Source organism: Metarhizium acridum, assembly GCF_019434415.1.
Source record: "Metarhizium acridum strain ARSEF 324 chromosome Unknown scaffold_72, whole genome shotgun sequence".
NCBI classification, from domain to species: domain Eukaryota; kingdom Fungi; phylum Ascomycota; class Sordariomycetes; order Hypocreales; family Clavicipitaceae; genus Metarhizium; species Metarhizium acridum.
The window spans coordinates 265804-283016 of NW_027094019.1; the positions used below are offsets into that span (position 1 = coordinate 265804).

Here is a 17213-nt window from a genome sequence, read left to right on the forward strand (position 1 = left end):
CGACTCTGTAGTATTTCTTCTCATGAGTAATTACAATACAAGACTCTTCGCGCTTTGCATTTAGCTCTGCGTTGGTAGGAGGTGACATTGGGCGGCGTTGAAGAATTAATGCAATGTTTAACAATACGTAAATAATAGGTGGAAAGGCTCTGTGTTGTATGAGTGGAGGCTGTTGGGCTTAAATACGCCGAGTACTAGCTATGTAATCAATTCTGGACCCCGCTGTTTATTGTGAGAACCCGGGGAAAGATGGATTTATGTCGCATAGGATATAAGGGGGTATAACACCCAAAATACTGTGGCGTGGGCGTCCATTTTTTGTGAGACAATTTATATGCCCATTTCGGCCGACGCACCGATGCATGGCTTTCAGAAGTCTGGTCTCTCTCTAACCCGTTCCGACGCAGCAAATTAGTTGTAGCCTATGACCTGGTCAACTGAAAACAGGAATTGACTCGTCTAGCCAGTCGCAACACGAAGCGGGCTTTTATTACGGGAAAATACTCACGTAAAAGCTGGGCGTTTTACTATCGGCTGAATGTAAAGTTATTAAATTAATCTAGCCTGTTTTACTTTGCATTGAGTGTGCCTTTGTCAAAGAAGGCAGCGCGGATCGAGCTGTATCTATCAAAGCCGGCTTTCGGTGTAGTTCCAATGTCTGCACAGGGAGTCCTTTTTTTCCACCGCACCTCCTGAAGATGTTTTGGAAATAAAACCTCTGCCTGTACAAGGAGGGGATTTCCGGTATCGTCCTACACTGCTTTGATGGTAGAGAAGCCAGCTGGACTGGGCCTATCAGGACCATTTGCGTAGCCCACAGAGAGTTGACAGCTTGGGGGTGTGGTTGCTCATATCGGGGCCTTGTGATGGCTTTCCTATGGTAGTTAAGTCTTAACTTAAAGGACTCAGTCAAGCATTTTGCGATAAAGTGTCGAGAGTAACTAGAGTGGTGGTTTTCGCATTGGCAGTGCCAACTATATCATGAACTGTTTGAGAACCTGCAATGAAAAGAGGGCCAAATACTAAGGAATACCGCAAGGACTAACATTGCTAAGACTAGATATATTCATACGGAAGAAACCTCTAGACCCTGTCAGGGCTCTTTAAACCGCATCTTGCCAGCAAAACCGGTTGACTGATAACCTCACGGGCACCACATGTCGACCTCGACATTTCGCAGCTTTCCCAGCAGCTCGAAATCCAAACCTCTCTGTCTGAAGGCAACTATTATCAACTCAAAGCTCACGTCTAATGACGCGACGAACCAGTCCTTTTCGTCGAACCTGGGAATCTGAGGGATGGAGTCTTGAGAGACAAGAGGATCGACCCAAGTGACTTCGACCTTGTTCGCCAGGATCAAGTTCTTTGCCAATTCCAACCCGGGGGAGTTTATCAGATGAGCCTGTCCGGGTTTGAAGCCCATACCAACCACCAAGATGCGTGGCCGACAAAAGGGCAGCCGTCTGCACAGCCTCGTCACCACTCGCTCCGCTATCTCCCTGGGGCGGCATACCATTTTCTCAGATGCCGCCTGGAGAATTGGGAAGCTGTTATTGGAAAGCAGGTAGTAGGGATTGACTGGGATGCAATGGCCTCCTACTCCAAGACCAGGCATAAGTGGGATATAGCCAAAAGGCTTGGTCGCGGCCGCATTGCATACTTCAAACGGGTTAATGCCGTGCGAGATGCAAGCATCGGCCATTTCATTTGCATATGCTATGCACACCATTCGCTGACAGTTCTCATATAGTTTCGTCATCTCGGCCACCTCTGGGCTCGACACAGGAGTCACCTGGTCGAAGACCCTCGAGTAGAGCTTGTGTATGGCGGCCAGCGACCCTGGGACCTCATCGTCAAGGCCGGAGATGATCTTGGGTATGGCGTGTGCGGGAGGCTCTGTTCGGCCGGGATCAACTCTCTCGGGCGACATTCCAGCAAAGAGTCCGTTCTTCCTGGCGAGTGGTCCGAGGTATTCACGGGTCATCCCGACGGCGACGGAACTTTCGATAATGACTGTTGATCCTGGCCGCGCGATCCTGGCAACTGTAGACAGTGCGTTACGGAGAAACGATGAATCGATGCGCTTGTCTGGTAGCAGCAGCGTTGGCACTGATATGAGAAAATGTGTGGCCTGGCTCATTTCTGATGGCGACGATGAAAACCTCACTCTGCTGTTGCTCTCAAAGGTCTTTTTCAGGTGACGAGTTCTAGATTCGGAAATGTCGTATCCAAGGACATTATACGCTCGCGAGAAAACTTGAGCAAGGTGATGTCCAACGTAGCCGACACCAATGATGGCTACCAGAGGCTGAGTTGTGACGGAGACGGGATCCGTGATTGGGAATACCTCTTGTTCAGGCTCGGCCTTCTCCCCAGGAGGAGTTAGATCATAGTGAATGCGATTGTCAAAGTCAAATGAAGTGATGCCTTCGGATACGACAGCGGCCGGAGTCTGGAAAGAAGAGCTTTCAAGCTCGAAGGGTGTACTGATAGTATCTTTCATCATGATCAGAATAGCTGGCTGGCTCACTGTCACAATGGACATGAAGCACTACACTCAAATTCGACATATATATACATGTTATATCAATTTATTCCATCTCGAGGTGAAAAGAGATGTAGAGGGACTTGGTAGCCCAGTTGGTGCCGCGTCATATTCACTTCACGACTCGCACAGAAACATCTGGTCTGTCCTCGTTTGCTTTGTAGAAGTCACGTCGGGAAATGTTACATGGGTTGAGTAAATAAGGAAAACACAGCATCAATGACCTTTCAAGCTTAAAGATTACGAACAATGCTGCAGGGTGGCTTTACTTCAACTTGCGCTGCAGCTGAAAATTTGGTTGCATTCCGGATCCAGGACGCAGAGTCTTAGCATCCAAATTGAGTTCAATCTTTTATGCAGTATTCAAGTCAGCCCATCCGGAGGGGCTTGAACTTGAACTATGAATCAATCGGCGCTGTTCCGATGGTGTCCCGCGTTCGGGCAAACGGGACGTGTATAAGATCTATCAACCCCCCCGCAAACGATGTTGTGTAATGCATGGATGGCTCGTATAAGTTGAATTTACCGTGGAGTTAATAATAGAAGTTTTCGTTTTCTTGCTCGGGGATATTTCTGGCCACGCGACACAGCGAATTACAACGAACGCCTACTTGATGTACCGCTTCTGACCTGCAAGAGTCTTATACGAGTGTTGCCTATCACAGCATGATCGGCATGGAAGAAAAGGGGAACACAGGAGGGTTGGGTCGGACCAGTTCAATCATTTCAACGTTTCACCGGTCCTTGGCGGGGACTTTCCGGGTTGCCTTGTTCACGCTGCATCCAAGAAAATTGCGGAATTGGTAGCCAACATCGGATTGTTAGTGGTCTCAGCCAGCCCCAGACATACTGCCAGTTCCGTGTGGACTTGTCTGTGCGCTCATCCCGGAAAGAAAGTAACCCTATTTCATTATTCGAATCTTGGGTGTACCTGCTGGTTCATGCCCAAGACGGAACGTTCCATACAATAGAAGGGAGTGTAATTCCCCTCCGGAGCCGAAGACCTACCTAAAAAAGGCCATATTCACTGAGGCTTGGCCAATATATTGGAGCAACTGTGAGTCGTGAAACAACGTAGGCCAAGTCTTTCACGTTCATTTGTTGAAACGGCGAAGCTGAGTGTCGTATATCTTTCCTATTGATACCTGCCCATCCACAACCCTGCCACTTCTGCGCCAAGGATAAACACGCGGCAATATCGCCAAACGTAAGTTCTCAGAGATGGATTTAATATTAGAAATAGCTTGTGACACGAAAGAGCACTTCTATAACAAGGATGTATCTACCAGAACCAGTTGCCAAAACCACTGTCGTAGTAGACTCACATCTCTTACTCTATGTCCCGTCATAAGATTACCGTCACTCCCAGCCCTGAAGCAAACAAAGTCTGTTTATTATAGTTCTGTTCTCTTCCTAGCTGCATTTAGCTCATTATTCTCGACCCAGAAGACGTCCGGGATAGCCTACTCAACCGTAATGACACCAAGACTCGGCCTCCTCCTTGCTGTGTACTTCCAGAGCCTGGAAGCCTCCCGTTTCAATCGGGAACTAGCCTCCAATGAGAAGGCGATATGCGGTCCCGGCGAGGGATCATGTGAAATGGGTTCATGCTGCTCAGAGATGGGGTTTTGCGGCACCACAGCGGAGTATTGTTCAGGCTCGCAGTGTCAATTAGACTACAGTCATACTTGCGATACGCTGTGAGCACCGAAACCAGATTTGCAAGACGTTGATGTAATTGGCTGACCAGCAGAGCGTTAGGGTGCCTCCTGATGGCAGTGATACTTCAGAAATATCCCGACCACGGGTTGGCAAAGTCCCATATGGTAACTGCTCGCAGATTTTGCCCGAACGGGCACCTTGGACTAACGATTTCAGGGCCCCTGATCACATCATGCAACAATCCGGGGATGGTAGCTCTGACGTTCGACGATGGTCCCTACGTCTATACCACGGAAATTTTGGACCTTCTCGAAGAGCACGAGGTCAAGGCCACCTTCTTCATCACGGGTGATAACCGCGCCAAGGGACATATTGATGACCCGGCAACGGGCTGGCCAAGCATCCTGCGTCGCATGTACCACGCGGGCCACCAGGTCGCTAGCCACACGTGGACACATCGTGATCTGAATCAGGTCAACGAGACAGTGCGGCGGGCAGAGATTATCCACAACGAAATGGCCATTCGCAATATATTTGGCTGGATCCCCACGTACATCAGGCCCCCATTCCTGGAATGTTCTGCTGGTTCTGGGTGCGAAAAAACCTTGGGTGACTTGGCATACCACTCCATCTCGGCCAACTTGGATACCAAAGACTACATGTATGATGACCCAGCCCTGATACAGAGGGCAAAGGACCGGTATTCTAGCACCTTGTCTCTGAATTGGAAAGAGAACTCGTACATTGTGCTGGCTCATGATGTTCATGAACAAACGGTACACAATCTGACGGAATTCATGGTACATCTCGCGAGAGAAAGAGGCTACAAGCTCGTAACGGTGGGTGAATGTTTAGGGGATCCTAAAGAGAACTGGTACCGTTGGGCAGAGAGCTCTTCGAAAATGGCTAGGACCGTTAGGAAGGGGAACCTATGCTCGGGACCAGCCAAGCCACAGGTCACATCCGTCTCACCTCCCCGGAATATGAGTACCAAAATATCGCCCAACCAACGTTGTGGTGGGAGTACAGGATACATCTGTCCAGGGTCCGGCTTTGGGGACTGCTGTTCCCACTACGGGTATTGGTATGACACTCTGCCTGCGAGTTCATTTTCTTTTGACTAACTCTGTCATACAAGCGGATCAACTCCCGAGTTCTGTGGTACGGGGTGCGACAATGACTTTGGAGACTGCGATCCATCCCCAGAAGGTATCTTGGAGACAACGAATGGCCTATGTGGCGCCCGGTACTCTGCAACTTGTCTTCACTTTCCAGGAAAAACGTGCTGTTCGAAGTATGGGTACTGGTACGTGCTGTTTCTCGTCGCTATATTTAGTGGTTCTGACCATTCAAGTAGCGGGAACCAGATCGAGAATTGTGGTGAGGGATGTCAGGAGAAGTACGGTCAATGTGATTGAACGACGGTATTTTGTGGTCAAGGTGCAATATGGACTTTGGTCGCTGCCTTGTTGAGAAGGCAAGGGGGCTCGGATTTCCGTGGTTTGCTCTGGGATTTGCTTAATGCTTTGCTATCGAAATGTGCCATTCTTTGTTCCCAAGATCTGCGGGACAGCCAGCGCTGCTGTTCAATTTGATTGCCTGCCGATCTCTTGACTGTATTCACTAAATATGTTGCAAACCAGAATTTTCTTCCCATTCAGCCTCGTTCCGGCATCAATCCTTTGAGAACAATCAGTATTGAAGAAAAGCCGTCGACGTCCGAACTCACTGGTGGTGCCCGTTTGAGATGGACAGATACCACACAGATACTCGATATGTCAGTGCTGGGCATATAATTACAGTCGGTGCCAGGCTTAGTCAAAGACGTCGCATGAAAACGGCTCCAGGTACTGTAGTAGCAGTGCATAGTCGGCAAGCACTTGTGCTCGGTTACATGCTGCATTTGCGAAGTGCACCGAGACTCATAAACAGCATCCTATAACCGAGCACAAGTGCTTGCCAACTGTTTGACTGGACCGTTTACAAGCCAACCTCGGGAGTGTATCCCATGCTGTAACACTGGTACAACCACAATGTTCTGGACACGAGGTTCTCCACCGTTGCGGAATAATTCCTGCCGTGTAGCGAAGCGTACTGTTGTGTTATCCCGGAATTCCCATGTGTCGCACGTGGTACCAGGCAGCGCCATCGTCTTCGTAGGTTGCTGTGCAACGGTCTCTTATAGAGGAACCATGTCTCAGCGTAGCCTTGTATCTCGGGTATTGCGGGAATGGTGAGGATGCATTTCCGGTGCATGAATGGAAACACCAAGCCACTAAGAGCTTAACAACACAGCAAGCTTACTCCTTTCTAGATACAGAGTGGCTTTCGTCAAGACTTGTCCAAGGACCATGGGACTGTTTCATCTTGGAGGCATAAATTTTGAATGATTGGCAGTGACATCTTTGCTAAGACTGCCCACCACCGTGGTGGTTCACAATGCAAACCCTTGTCCGCAATCCGAGAACATGGCTTTAATGATATGTATAGATTAAGGCTGCCCCTGGCTCTAATTCCGCATATTCCACCCAATGTGAGCTTGGCTCAAAATTACGGCTAAACTGGCGGCCAAATACGCGATGGCAGTATTTAGGTGAAGGGCGGGTGCAGCAAGAGCTATCGTGGTACCAGCAAGCAAGGTCTGGGGGTTTCGAGCGGCAAGGTGTACGAGAAGATGGCATTCGTGTCGATATGCACTCGCTCGACTTCGTATTGTGACAAGGAGCTTCGTCAATGCCAACCCTCAGTATCTTTTCGTTTGATGATGGCTTTCTCGGGCAGGCAAACGGGCTTACTCCGATCCATGGGTAGGGAAGATACCCGCCATATTTAGGTGACGCTTGAATCTCACGCCATGAAATGTAGTCTTTGGATCGCTTATAGAGCGGTATGTCTGCCACTGGGGCCAATGTACCTGAAATACATTTACATATGCCCTGAACTGGCAGGCGAAGGGCATGGCCTTCGCTATTCTTTACTTGACCTTCAAGCAGATCCCGATACTGCATAGTCTTTTCTATTCATTGATGTAAAGCATCTTTAGCTCTGAAAGGGACCGCATACGTCTTCAGATTCGCAAGGTGGGATTGCCCAAGATGGAGAATTCCACTCTCAATTGGCCCCTACCCAACAATATAAGAGGCTTGCCGCCGATACATTATAGGTTGCATCCACCAGTGTCCTTTCGAGGATCAGGGTCAGGATTGCTTAATTCGAGCGACTCTGTAAGTATTGTCAAACTTGTCCATTGCCTACCAGTCTGTTGATAGTGTCTAGACACTTGCTCGCGCAACGCCACAGGCGCCCGGTTCCCAAACCCCACGCTCCATCGAATCTGCAACATCCGTTGACTCTCAATTTCACACGTCGAATGTTTCACTCTGGGGAGATGTACGACAAGAGGAAGCCAAGTTACGATGGGACGCGGAAGAAGAGCTGAAGAGAGTATCCAAGGAACTCCTTCGGCTTCAAAAATGGGCGCTGATCACAGGGCTCGTGGTCTTGAATTCTGCCCTCATCACCATAAGCTTTCTACTACCACAAGCAGTATACCTATTCCTGGCCTTGCTTAGTTGCAACACCATACTGCAAGCCGGAATGGTTGTATGTATCGTGGCTAATGTGATATGGACCAAGGTTATATGCGGTTGTCGTAGAAAGAAGGCCACAACGCCCGCGACGCCAGAAAGGATGGTTCTTCTGCTCCCTTGTTACAATGAAACCAAAGAAGAAATAGCGCGGTCGCTAGATTCCCTCATTTCTCAGAAAGGGATTGATGAGCACCCGCGACTTGTTTTCATCGTCGTGGACGGAAATGTGCGTGGTCCCGGAATGGAAAAGACAACGCAAGACTATTTCCTCGAGGACATACTCGAGCCGGGGACTTCAAAATATTTCGAAAACGGGTACCGCGCAAGAGATGGACTGTTCATGCCGGTCAAAACACGAGTAGGTCGATACAAGGGCATACCGTTTGTGTTTGTGGGGAAACGATATAACCAAGGCAAACGCGACAGCTTGTGCTTTGCCCGGTCTTTCTTGTATCACTTCAAGAAGCGGTCGGTAAACGCTGTTACAATCTTCAACAAGGAGCTGTTTGAGTATCTCGGCAACTGCCTGCTGGAAAATGGCCTGGCCGACGTGGACTACCTGGTCGGCATGGACGCCGACACCGTCTTCGACGACTTTTGTGTCGTCGAAATGGTCAATACCATTCGCAAGAACCCCAAACTGATTGGAGTTTGCGGCCACGTTTGTGTGGATTTTGACGGCAAGAACTTTGGTCTGTGGTCCCTGTATCAATCCGTCGAATACTCCCAGACCCAAGGTTTGAGGAGAATGTTCCAGTCGAGGATTACGGGCAAAGTCAACTGCCTCCCCGGATGCTGTCAACTTATCAAAGTGGATGAAGCCACATTTGGAGACGCTGTCCTACGCGAGCGCTTCGGCTACTGCCCCAAGCCCAATGACGTTATGACGCAGCAAATCATGGGCAACTATTCCGAAGACAGTATTCACGCGTCCATCATATTCAGCCTGTTTCCCAAGAAACAAACTGCGCAAGCCCTCCGCTCCAAAGCATTCACTATCGTCCCGCAAACGTGGAAGGTGTTTCTATCGCAGCGAAAGCGCTGGGCGCTAGGAAGCATCTCAAACGAATTCGTCATGATCTTTCGGCCGGGAATCATTCTTGTTGAACGGCTGCAGAGCATCGTCGCAGTCATGACATGGGCCATCACGCCGTTCATCATTTCCGCGGTGGCGCAACTGATTGCGCTCTTTGCCAAGAAGGGCGCAAAGGTTTTCGAAGATGAGATATTCGTTGGTTTAATTTCTGTACTCTGGGTCAGATATGTAAGTTCTTCAACCACAAAGTCCGGAGCCTCGGGACCAGGGCTCAGGGTTACAACAGGCTTGACTGACCACAGGTCCATCTAGCTATACTCTTTCTGCATTGGCTTTTGGCTTCCAAGAAATAACCTAGAGAGAGTTCAATATTTCTTTGGATTTATTATCCACTTTTTGTCCTCGCCGTTTATAAACATAATCATCTTGATCTACTCATTATTTTACGCAGACGACTTCAAGTGGGGTAAGACGAGGGAAGTTATTACTTCTGATGGGGAGAAAGGTGACGGGCTTGGTGGACGAGGGACGCACTGATGAGGGCAGGTGATGAGGGACTAGTCGTATAGGTAACTTCTTTACTTGGTAAATCATACACAAGCGTTCGTATCTCTGCCGGCCTAGTCAAGGGTAACTTCCAGTCTCTGTATTGGCCAAAAAGTCTCTCAACTACAATTCGTAAGTCGACTTGCCCCTGAATGATGCATACCGCGTAGCCTGACTGCCGTCTGGACGAAACTACTCATAAGTGACCAAGTCGTGTATACGTCTTCTCAGCTGTGGACGAATTGCTGGCTCATGGTAGTTGGAAGACTAAAAATTGATCATTCCATTTCAATAATATCATAAAAGTACTAACGGACCAACACCGGGGCCAGGACTATGGATTGAAAAATCACAAAAAAAATTGAAGACAGCATAACAAATACATCAACCAGAAAAAGAAGAAGAAAAAACTCAGCGGGTCTTCCTTTCCTGGCCCTTTTCACACCGTTCAACGCAGCCCAACATCCTCACCTCTAACCACCCTTGGTTTCCTTTTTATATATAAAAACTGGCACTCGGACAACTCGGCCCGCTTCGTACAAGGCAAAGTGAATATTGCAGAGCATATCACATTTGTCAAAATACTTCTCACCACTTTTACCAATGATTCCCATGCCCTCAAACGGTGCATCCAGATTCTTCACGTCGCCAGCGACATCAATATTCCCAACGATGATGAGGCCAGACCTGTGACGACTCAGCAAAACGTTCAGCCGGTGCTCGTCAGAGGTGAAACCTGGGCCCGTAGAAGACGTTGTCCCCATGATGATCACCACAATGTCACCTTCTTGGCCCTGGAAGGAGTCGACTGTCGCGGCCGGACGCATGGGCTTCAAGGCAATAAATTCCGCGATCTTTCTAAGCTTCTCGATGGTGCTGATATTAGCTGAGTAAGGCGAGATGATGACCATGTCTTGCGGCCTTGCGCCAAACCTTTCAACAAAGTCGACCAGTAGCTTCAGCGCCACTCTTACCTGGTCTGGGCTTCTGATTGAACCAGAAAATTTATCCCGAGAGGCCTTAGAGCCCATACAGTGCACTAATACGGGAAAGAGCTTTCCATCTGGAGCGGTCGTGAGCGTTGGAAACTTACTTGAGATATAGCTCTAGTTGACGGCCAATCATATGTTAAGGTAGGGTGATCTCGCAACCCGGGCCGAGGTGAAGGGAATATCTCTGTAAACCTGCTCATATATCAGGTCGAACTGCCCGACAGCCATCCGCAGCTGGACGTGAGGCCTGTAGACGGGCCAGCCCATCGACTTGAAATACGGTATGGGCGAAATCGCTCCATCCCCAGCGAACCTGTTCGAAAAGTTTCCCTCTCCATCCAGCTAGAACTTTGTCATTACAGTCGGCGGCAGTTGTTTTCGTTGCCAGCAAGTAGCCATGGCTGACAAGTATTGCCCCAGACACGCAGCAGGTCTGGCCGATTCATGTTGCCAGCCGCGTCGATTACAAATCCCCGGGCCTTCTCCTTCTTCCATTGAAGGAAAGGCTCTCCCCATGACTGAGATGGCGTCGTTGCGATGACATCGGCCACGTGGATAATGGCCGTCATGATGCCCTTGATCGAGTCATCTGTCGCCATTCCGCCCTTCTTACAATCTGCCCAGCTAATGACACCTGTTGCAACTGCGCGGAGAGTTGTAAATATAGAGCTTTTGCCGTATCTGTCGCGAATGGCGAGCAAGTCCGCTTTATCGTCTGGACCGAGTTGTCGCACGGTGGGAGCTCTGAGGACCACCAACGCCCAGTACGCCAATGACAAATGCAGCTTCCATTTGAAATCTGGGGACCATGGGGACTTGAGAACAGCCTTGTCGGCACCGTGAGGATTGCGAAGGACATTTTTAAAGGCCGTTAGCTCATCTTTGATCCTGTACGCGCGAATAATAAGCTTCCGCCGATAATCGGGCGAGTCGTCCTGTCGACTGAGCTTGACTTTTAGTCGTTTTGTCATTCGACCACTAACGACATCTAGACGTGCGTAGGTCCCGACAAATACGGCTTTCCCAGAGTTTGAGCCGTTGAAAGGGCTCCAATAGCAAGAGCGGTCGTTTTACCAAACCCAGGCGGCTTTAGACGCAGCGTGGTAAGTATATTCTACAACCTATTTTTCATAGATGGATTTCAGGGTAAAGCACTCACACCTATTATAATACCGAGTCCAAGCAAGGGATCGATTGCGCAGATACTTGGTAAACCGAGAGCGATGCTCGGGTAGGGCTTTCTGCATAAGGGCATCTACGAAGTCGCGATCCGCGAGATTCAAGAGTGGTATTATTGGCAATGGCCTAAATGAGCTACCGGGGACTGGCAATCAGCGGAACCGAAGAATACCTTCCCAGTCACTCATTTCCCGCTGCAACTGAGGATAGATAGGTGAACGGCAGAGGGAGTGTCAGGGCCCACATGGTCACGTGTGAGGCACCAGGTTATTATTGCTACGCTACCACCCTCTAGCTAGCTCTTTTCCTTCTTCTATATAATTAACTTCTTCACTTCTTTTAGCTCTCTTATAATATAACTTATTAGTTATATTACGAGCTCTTATAACCTTATTATAGCTCCCTTTTATAAGCTCTTATATAATAGTAATTATACTTGCTTGCTCTCTTAATTAAAACATTAAAATTTTAGCGTTATAAGGCCTCTTAATCCTAGAGAAAAAAAACATTACTAACTCCACTAAAATCCATTAAATTTCATCCTTAAATTAAGCTAATCTCGTTTATACCCTCTAGGTTATTAAGAAAATTCTCTCTAATACCTACGCTACTAGTATAAGATTGTAAGAGGGACTGGAAGTCAGGTAGCTAAAGTAGGGGTAGCTGTATTATAATACCTAAAGCTTATTCTATTTTCTAGTTGTGTGAGATGTAGGGGATATAGTCCTAAAGCCCCCGTTCCACGTAACGTTATTAATCGCGTTACAGGTAAGCGGGGTTCCCTAACCACCTTACAATTATTCCCCCCCACTTTAACCGAGCGTTAAACGGCCTTAATAGTCGCTCGCTAGCTATATAGTAGTGTACAGAGCATTGACAAGAAAACTACATTTTCAATTTTCAAAAAAGCTTAAATAATTAATAATAAATCTAATAAAATACTTGAATTATAATAATAAATACATAAATTAGCTAATATTATAACCAATTAGCTCACATAAGAAAGTGGGTCCCTCTAGCTTATTATAAGCTTAAAAACTAGATTATGTAATTTTCTAAAAACACACTACACTACACTACACTACAAAAACTACATTTTGTAGTTTTTGAAGTTCTAGGCTTATAAGAGCTTATAAGGACCCACTTTTTTATGTTAGCTTATAGTATGAAATTCATACTATTTATCCGTAAAACTTATAATCTTATAAGTATTTTATTAGATTTAATATTATTTATTATATTAAATCTAATAAAATACTTATAGAATTATAAGTTTTACGAATAACTAGCATAAATCTGAAATTATAAGCTTATAGTAAAAAAAGTGGGTCCTTATATACTATTATAAGCCTAAAACTTCAAAAACTACATTTTGTAGTTTTTGTAGTGTAGTGTAGTGTAGTAAGTTTTTAGAAAACTATATAATCTAGTTTTTAAGCTTACAAAAAGCTAAAGGGACCCACTTTTTTAAATAAGCTGATTGGCTATAATATTAGCTATTTTATGTATTTATTATTATAATTCAAGTACTTTATTAGATTTATTAATAATTATTTAAGCTTTTTTAAAAAATGAAAATGTAGTTTTCTTGTTAATGCTCTGAATATAAGTAAAAAAAATTATTTAAAAAATATTTACTTAATTTACATAATATAACGTCCTTATAAAGCTTAAAAAAAACCTTATTTTTTTATTTATTTTATATAAAAAGTTATATAATATTTTATATTTATTTTATTTTTAAAGTAAAATATTTTATTAATACGTAAACTTTTAAGTATAATTTTTATATTATTATAATAAGAAAAAATTCTTTTATTATTATATATTTTTTAAAATTTATTATTAAATATCCTAATAATACATTTATAGGTATTTCATTTATGTATTATATTGTATTATATTATAATATAATACAATATAATATAGTATAGTAAAAAATACAAAAAATATAATACATTTAGAGGTTTGCGCGTAACTATACTTATTACACTTACTTTCTCCCTAAATTCGTTAGTAAAATAGGTAATAATTACTAGACTTATAGCGGTTACTTAGCTTACGTAAGCTAAATACCTCTCTCTTAAAGGCCTTAAAGCTTTATATATTTAATTAAACGTTAGCTTTTTATTATAGTTTTTATAGTTTCTTAGGGTATTTTTTACTTTTTCTTAGGTAATTATTAGCTTCTTTTATAAGTCTAATAATAGCTCTCTATTAGACACGGCTTTACCTTTATAATTAAGTCGCTTTAATAGCTCGTTTATTAGGTTACTCTTACTAGATTAATACTTAATAATAAAGTTAAAGGGTAATAAGAATATATACTAATAAGCTTAGCACCCGTTTAACTTAAGCTATCTTATAAATATTTAAAGGTTATAATAATTTAATAGAACCTTAACTAGGTTAATTATCTCTTTTATATAATATTACTAGTATTTAAATAATTCTATTATAGTAAATAGTTTTTAGTTTAGTATTCTATAATTTCTTTTTATATTAGTAAACTTTTAAGACTAGAATATAATAAAGTAATATTATCTCTTATTATTTAGCTATAAGAGAATTCTAGCTATTATAAAGTTAAACGCGTTTATCTTAATTTAAATTACTTTACTTAAATTATAATATTAAAGAAGAGAGGCCCTTATAAAGGTATTCTTTAAACGGTTAAACGCTAATTATTCTTTACTTATAAAGGTTAGGTAACTAGGCTTCTTACTATTTTAGCTTCTCTTTAATAAGGCGTTTAAGGGTGCTATTATCTTAAAGTAGCTTTATATAAATTATTAGTAGAAGTTATAGAATTCTAAGAATACCTATACCTTATAATATGTAATTAATTCTTTTTATTCTTAAATAATTTATACTCGTTTTAAATCTATTAAAAGGCTATTAATTAATAAAATAAACCCTAGAAATTCTATAAAGGTTTAATAAAAGGTACACTTAAATAGCTTTATAAATAGCTTAATTACTCTTATTTATTCTAATATTTAGGTAATATAAGAGGTATATTTCTCTTTTATTTTTAAGAAGATTAAAATATTATTTAAATATACTATATAAATAATGTTAATTAGCTTTTATAAGGCTTAATAGATATAGTTTTAGAAAGTAATAAGCACGTTTATAAGGTTAAAGAGTATAATTAAGTATTTATAATACTTATAATAGGTTTAAAAGGCTATCTTTTACTTATTTCCCTCTTTTATTTATATTTTATAATAGGTATTCTTAATATTAATCTTTAAGAAGAACTTAGCCTTTTAGTATCTATTAAGTAACTTTAAAATTAAGGGTAATATATAATAATTCTTTTAGGTTACCCTATTTAATCCCCTATAATTTATATATAGCCTTAAAGTTTTATTCTTCTTAGATATAAATAAAATTAATGCTTTAGCTAGGCTTTTTAAGGGTCTTATTCGTTTATTCGCTAGGTTTTTATTAATATATTAATAAAGTTCCTTTAACTTAGCTTAAAATAGCGGGTAAATAGGTTTATAAGGTAGTATAACGCTAAGTAAAAGGTTAATATTATAGTTAATATTCTTATATAATAGTAAGGTCTTAAAATAATTATCTATAAAGATATTCTTAAAGCTATAAAGCTTTATTAGAATATTATTTATAAAATTATACCCTTTTACTAGCTCTTTACCCTTTAAGGTAGAAAAGTCTTTCTTAGGTATACTAATAATAGCATAAATTTAAGTTACGTTCTAGTACTTCTTAACGAATTTACAGGGATTATTAAACGAGAAACTCTCTTTTTAAGACTTATACTACTATTTTTAACTGTATATAACTATATATATCTTTTATTTAGCTAGTATATATATTCCTATTAAGATAGGGTTTCCCTTTAAGTTTAGGTCCCTTTTAATAGTAATATATAATAGTTTTAAGGTATGTTTATACTCGTAAAAGTTAATAGCTTAAACGAGTACTTTATATATACTATAATAAAGAATTATAAGGGTCTTAATTAACTATAAAATAAGAGCTATTACCTTTACTTAATATAGTTTTTATTATCTTATAAAGTTAATACTAATAAGGTTAAGTATTATATAACTATTAAGATTAACGTGGGTTTTTATAGTATTACACTTATATATAATAACTTTTATATTAAAGTATTAGCTTATTAATACTTCTTAGCTTAAGATTAAAGTAAGGGTAGCTACTTTAACCTTTAAGCGTTTCCCTAACCGTTTAGGTTATTTTTAAGTAATTTATTATAAGTAGGTTAAAGGTAATTCTTATTATTATAATTATAATAACGTAGCCTTTCTTACCTAATTAAGTTTAAGTTTTAGTTATAGTAATTTAATTATAAGAATCTCTTATTATTAAAGTAAGCCTTTAATAAGTTACTTCTTTCTTATTAGAGTATTTTTAAAGAACTTTTTAGTTAAGATAAGTTAGCTTTTCACTTATTTCTTCTTAATATAATATCCTAGAATTATTAAGTAATTTAAATTACTTCTTCTTAAGTTTTTTTAGAGATTAAGGTATATAGGTTTATATAGTCTTAAAGTTTAGGTTATAGCTTAATAAAAAGAGTAAGCGCTTATAACTTTTTATTAGCTTTTTTTAAGTGTTTCTTTAGTAAATCTAGGTAAATATTAAAGTTTATAGGGCTTTAGTTTTCGCGTTACTTTACTTATTCTAGCTATATAGCTATTTAAGTCTCGCGATTTTTCGTGTTCTTTAAAAGTGTAAGAGTTTAATTCTAGAATATATTTTAATTATTCTTAAGGTCTTTCTTTTAATTTACCAGCTATTTATTAAGGTATTAATCTTATCTTACCTTATATTTTAAGTCTATGTAATTTAAGATAAAGAGAATTTTCTAGTAATTCTTATAATACTTACGTTTTACTTTATTAAAAGTATAATTTAAGTTATTTATTTAAATCTTATACTTTTAAGGGTTTATTAAATAATAAAGAGAGTTAATATTCTTAACCTATACTTTTTAATTATTACTCCCCTTTAAATTATAAAAGTTATACCTCTTTTTTATTATTAAGTAAGCGGTTTTAAGAATTAATCTTTATAGCTTCTTTTTCTTTTCTTAAAGCTCTTATAGCTTCTTTAATTAAGTAATTTAATTTTAAAGAGCTATAATAGCCTTATTTAATTATTTAGGTATTTTCCCTTTACTTAAAGCTATTATATCCTTTTAATTGCTTAATAATTCTATTAAGTTCTTTACTATTAAAGGTAAAAGCGCCTATAAAATAAGGGTTCTTTAAGTACTTATCTCTATTATTTTAACTAGGTAACTTTTTAAGAAGCTTTAAAAATTATAAGATTATAAGAGAGACTAAAAGTTAGGTAGCTAAAGTAAGGGTAATTATATTATAATAACTAAAGCTTATTCTATTTTCTAATTATATAAGATATAGGGGATATAGTTCTAAAGCCCTCGTTTCACGTAACGTTATTAATCGTATTACAGGTAGGCGGGGTTCCCTAACCACCTTACAACTAGTACCCTATAGTTTAAGACCTTAAAGCCTTAACCGTTTTCTAGATGAAGGAATTTCTTAGTTACCTAAATAAGCTAAGAAATAAAGATATATTACCCTTTAAAATTACGAATAAAGCTAAGTAAATCCTATCTTTAAATAAAGTTACTTAGCTAA

General features: G+C 41.0%; 5 protein-coding genes across 5 annotated transcripts; 2 read left to right on the forward strand and 3 right to left on the reverse strand.

Annotated features, from left to right (window-relative positions):
• Positions 1–1144: 1144 nt before the first annotated feature.
• J3458_006894 (uncharacterized protein) lies at positions 1145–2545 on the reverse strand (the record flags this gene model as incomplete). The annotated part of the gene is made up of 1 exon (XM_007812593.2): positions 1145–2545. The coding sequence occupies one exon, from the start codon at positions 2543–2545 to the stop codon at positions 1145–1147; it is 1401 nt and encodes a 466-aa protein (XP_007810784.2).
• A 1910-nt stretch (positions 2546–4455) lies between these two features.
• J3458_006895 (uncharacterized protein) lies at positions 4456–5331 on the forward strand (the record flags this gene model as incomplete). The annotated part of the gene is made up of 1 exon (XM_066119098.1): positions 4456–5331. One exon carries the CDS (start codon positions 4456–4458, stop codon positions 5329–5331), a length of 876 nt encoding a protein of 291 aa, XP_065975734.1.
• A 2707-nt stretch (positions 5332–8038) lies between these two features.
• J3458_006896 (uncharacterized protein) lies at positions 8039–9145 on the forward strand (the record flags this gene model as incomplete). Its single annotated transcript, XM_066119099.1, has 1 exon — positions 8039–9145. One exon carries the CDS (start codon positions 8039–8041, stop codon positions 9143–9145), a length of 1107 nt encoding a protein of 368 aa, XP_065975735.1.
• Positions 9146–9792: 647 nt separating this feature from the next.
• Positions 9793–10906, reverse strand: J3458_006897 (uncharacterized protein). Its single transcript, XM_007812592.2, has one exon. The coding sequence runs from the start codon at positions 10408–10410 to the stop codon at positions 9853–9855; it is 558 nt and encodes a 185-aa protein (XP_007810783.2). The 5' UTR covers positions 10411–10906; the 3' UTR covers positions 9793–9852.
• On the reverse strand, positions 10728–11342 carry J3458_006898 (uncharacterized protein; the record flags this gene model as incomplete). Its single annotated transcript, XM_066119100.1, has 1 exon — positions 10728–11342. One exon carries the CDS (start codon positions 11340–11342, stop codon positions 10728–10730), a length of 615 nt encoding a protein of 204 aa, XP_065975736.1.
• Positions 11343–17213: the final 5871 nt, after the last annotated feature.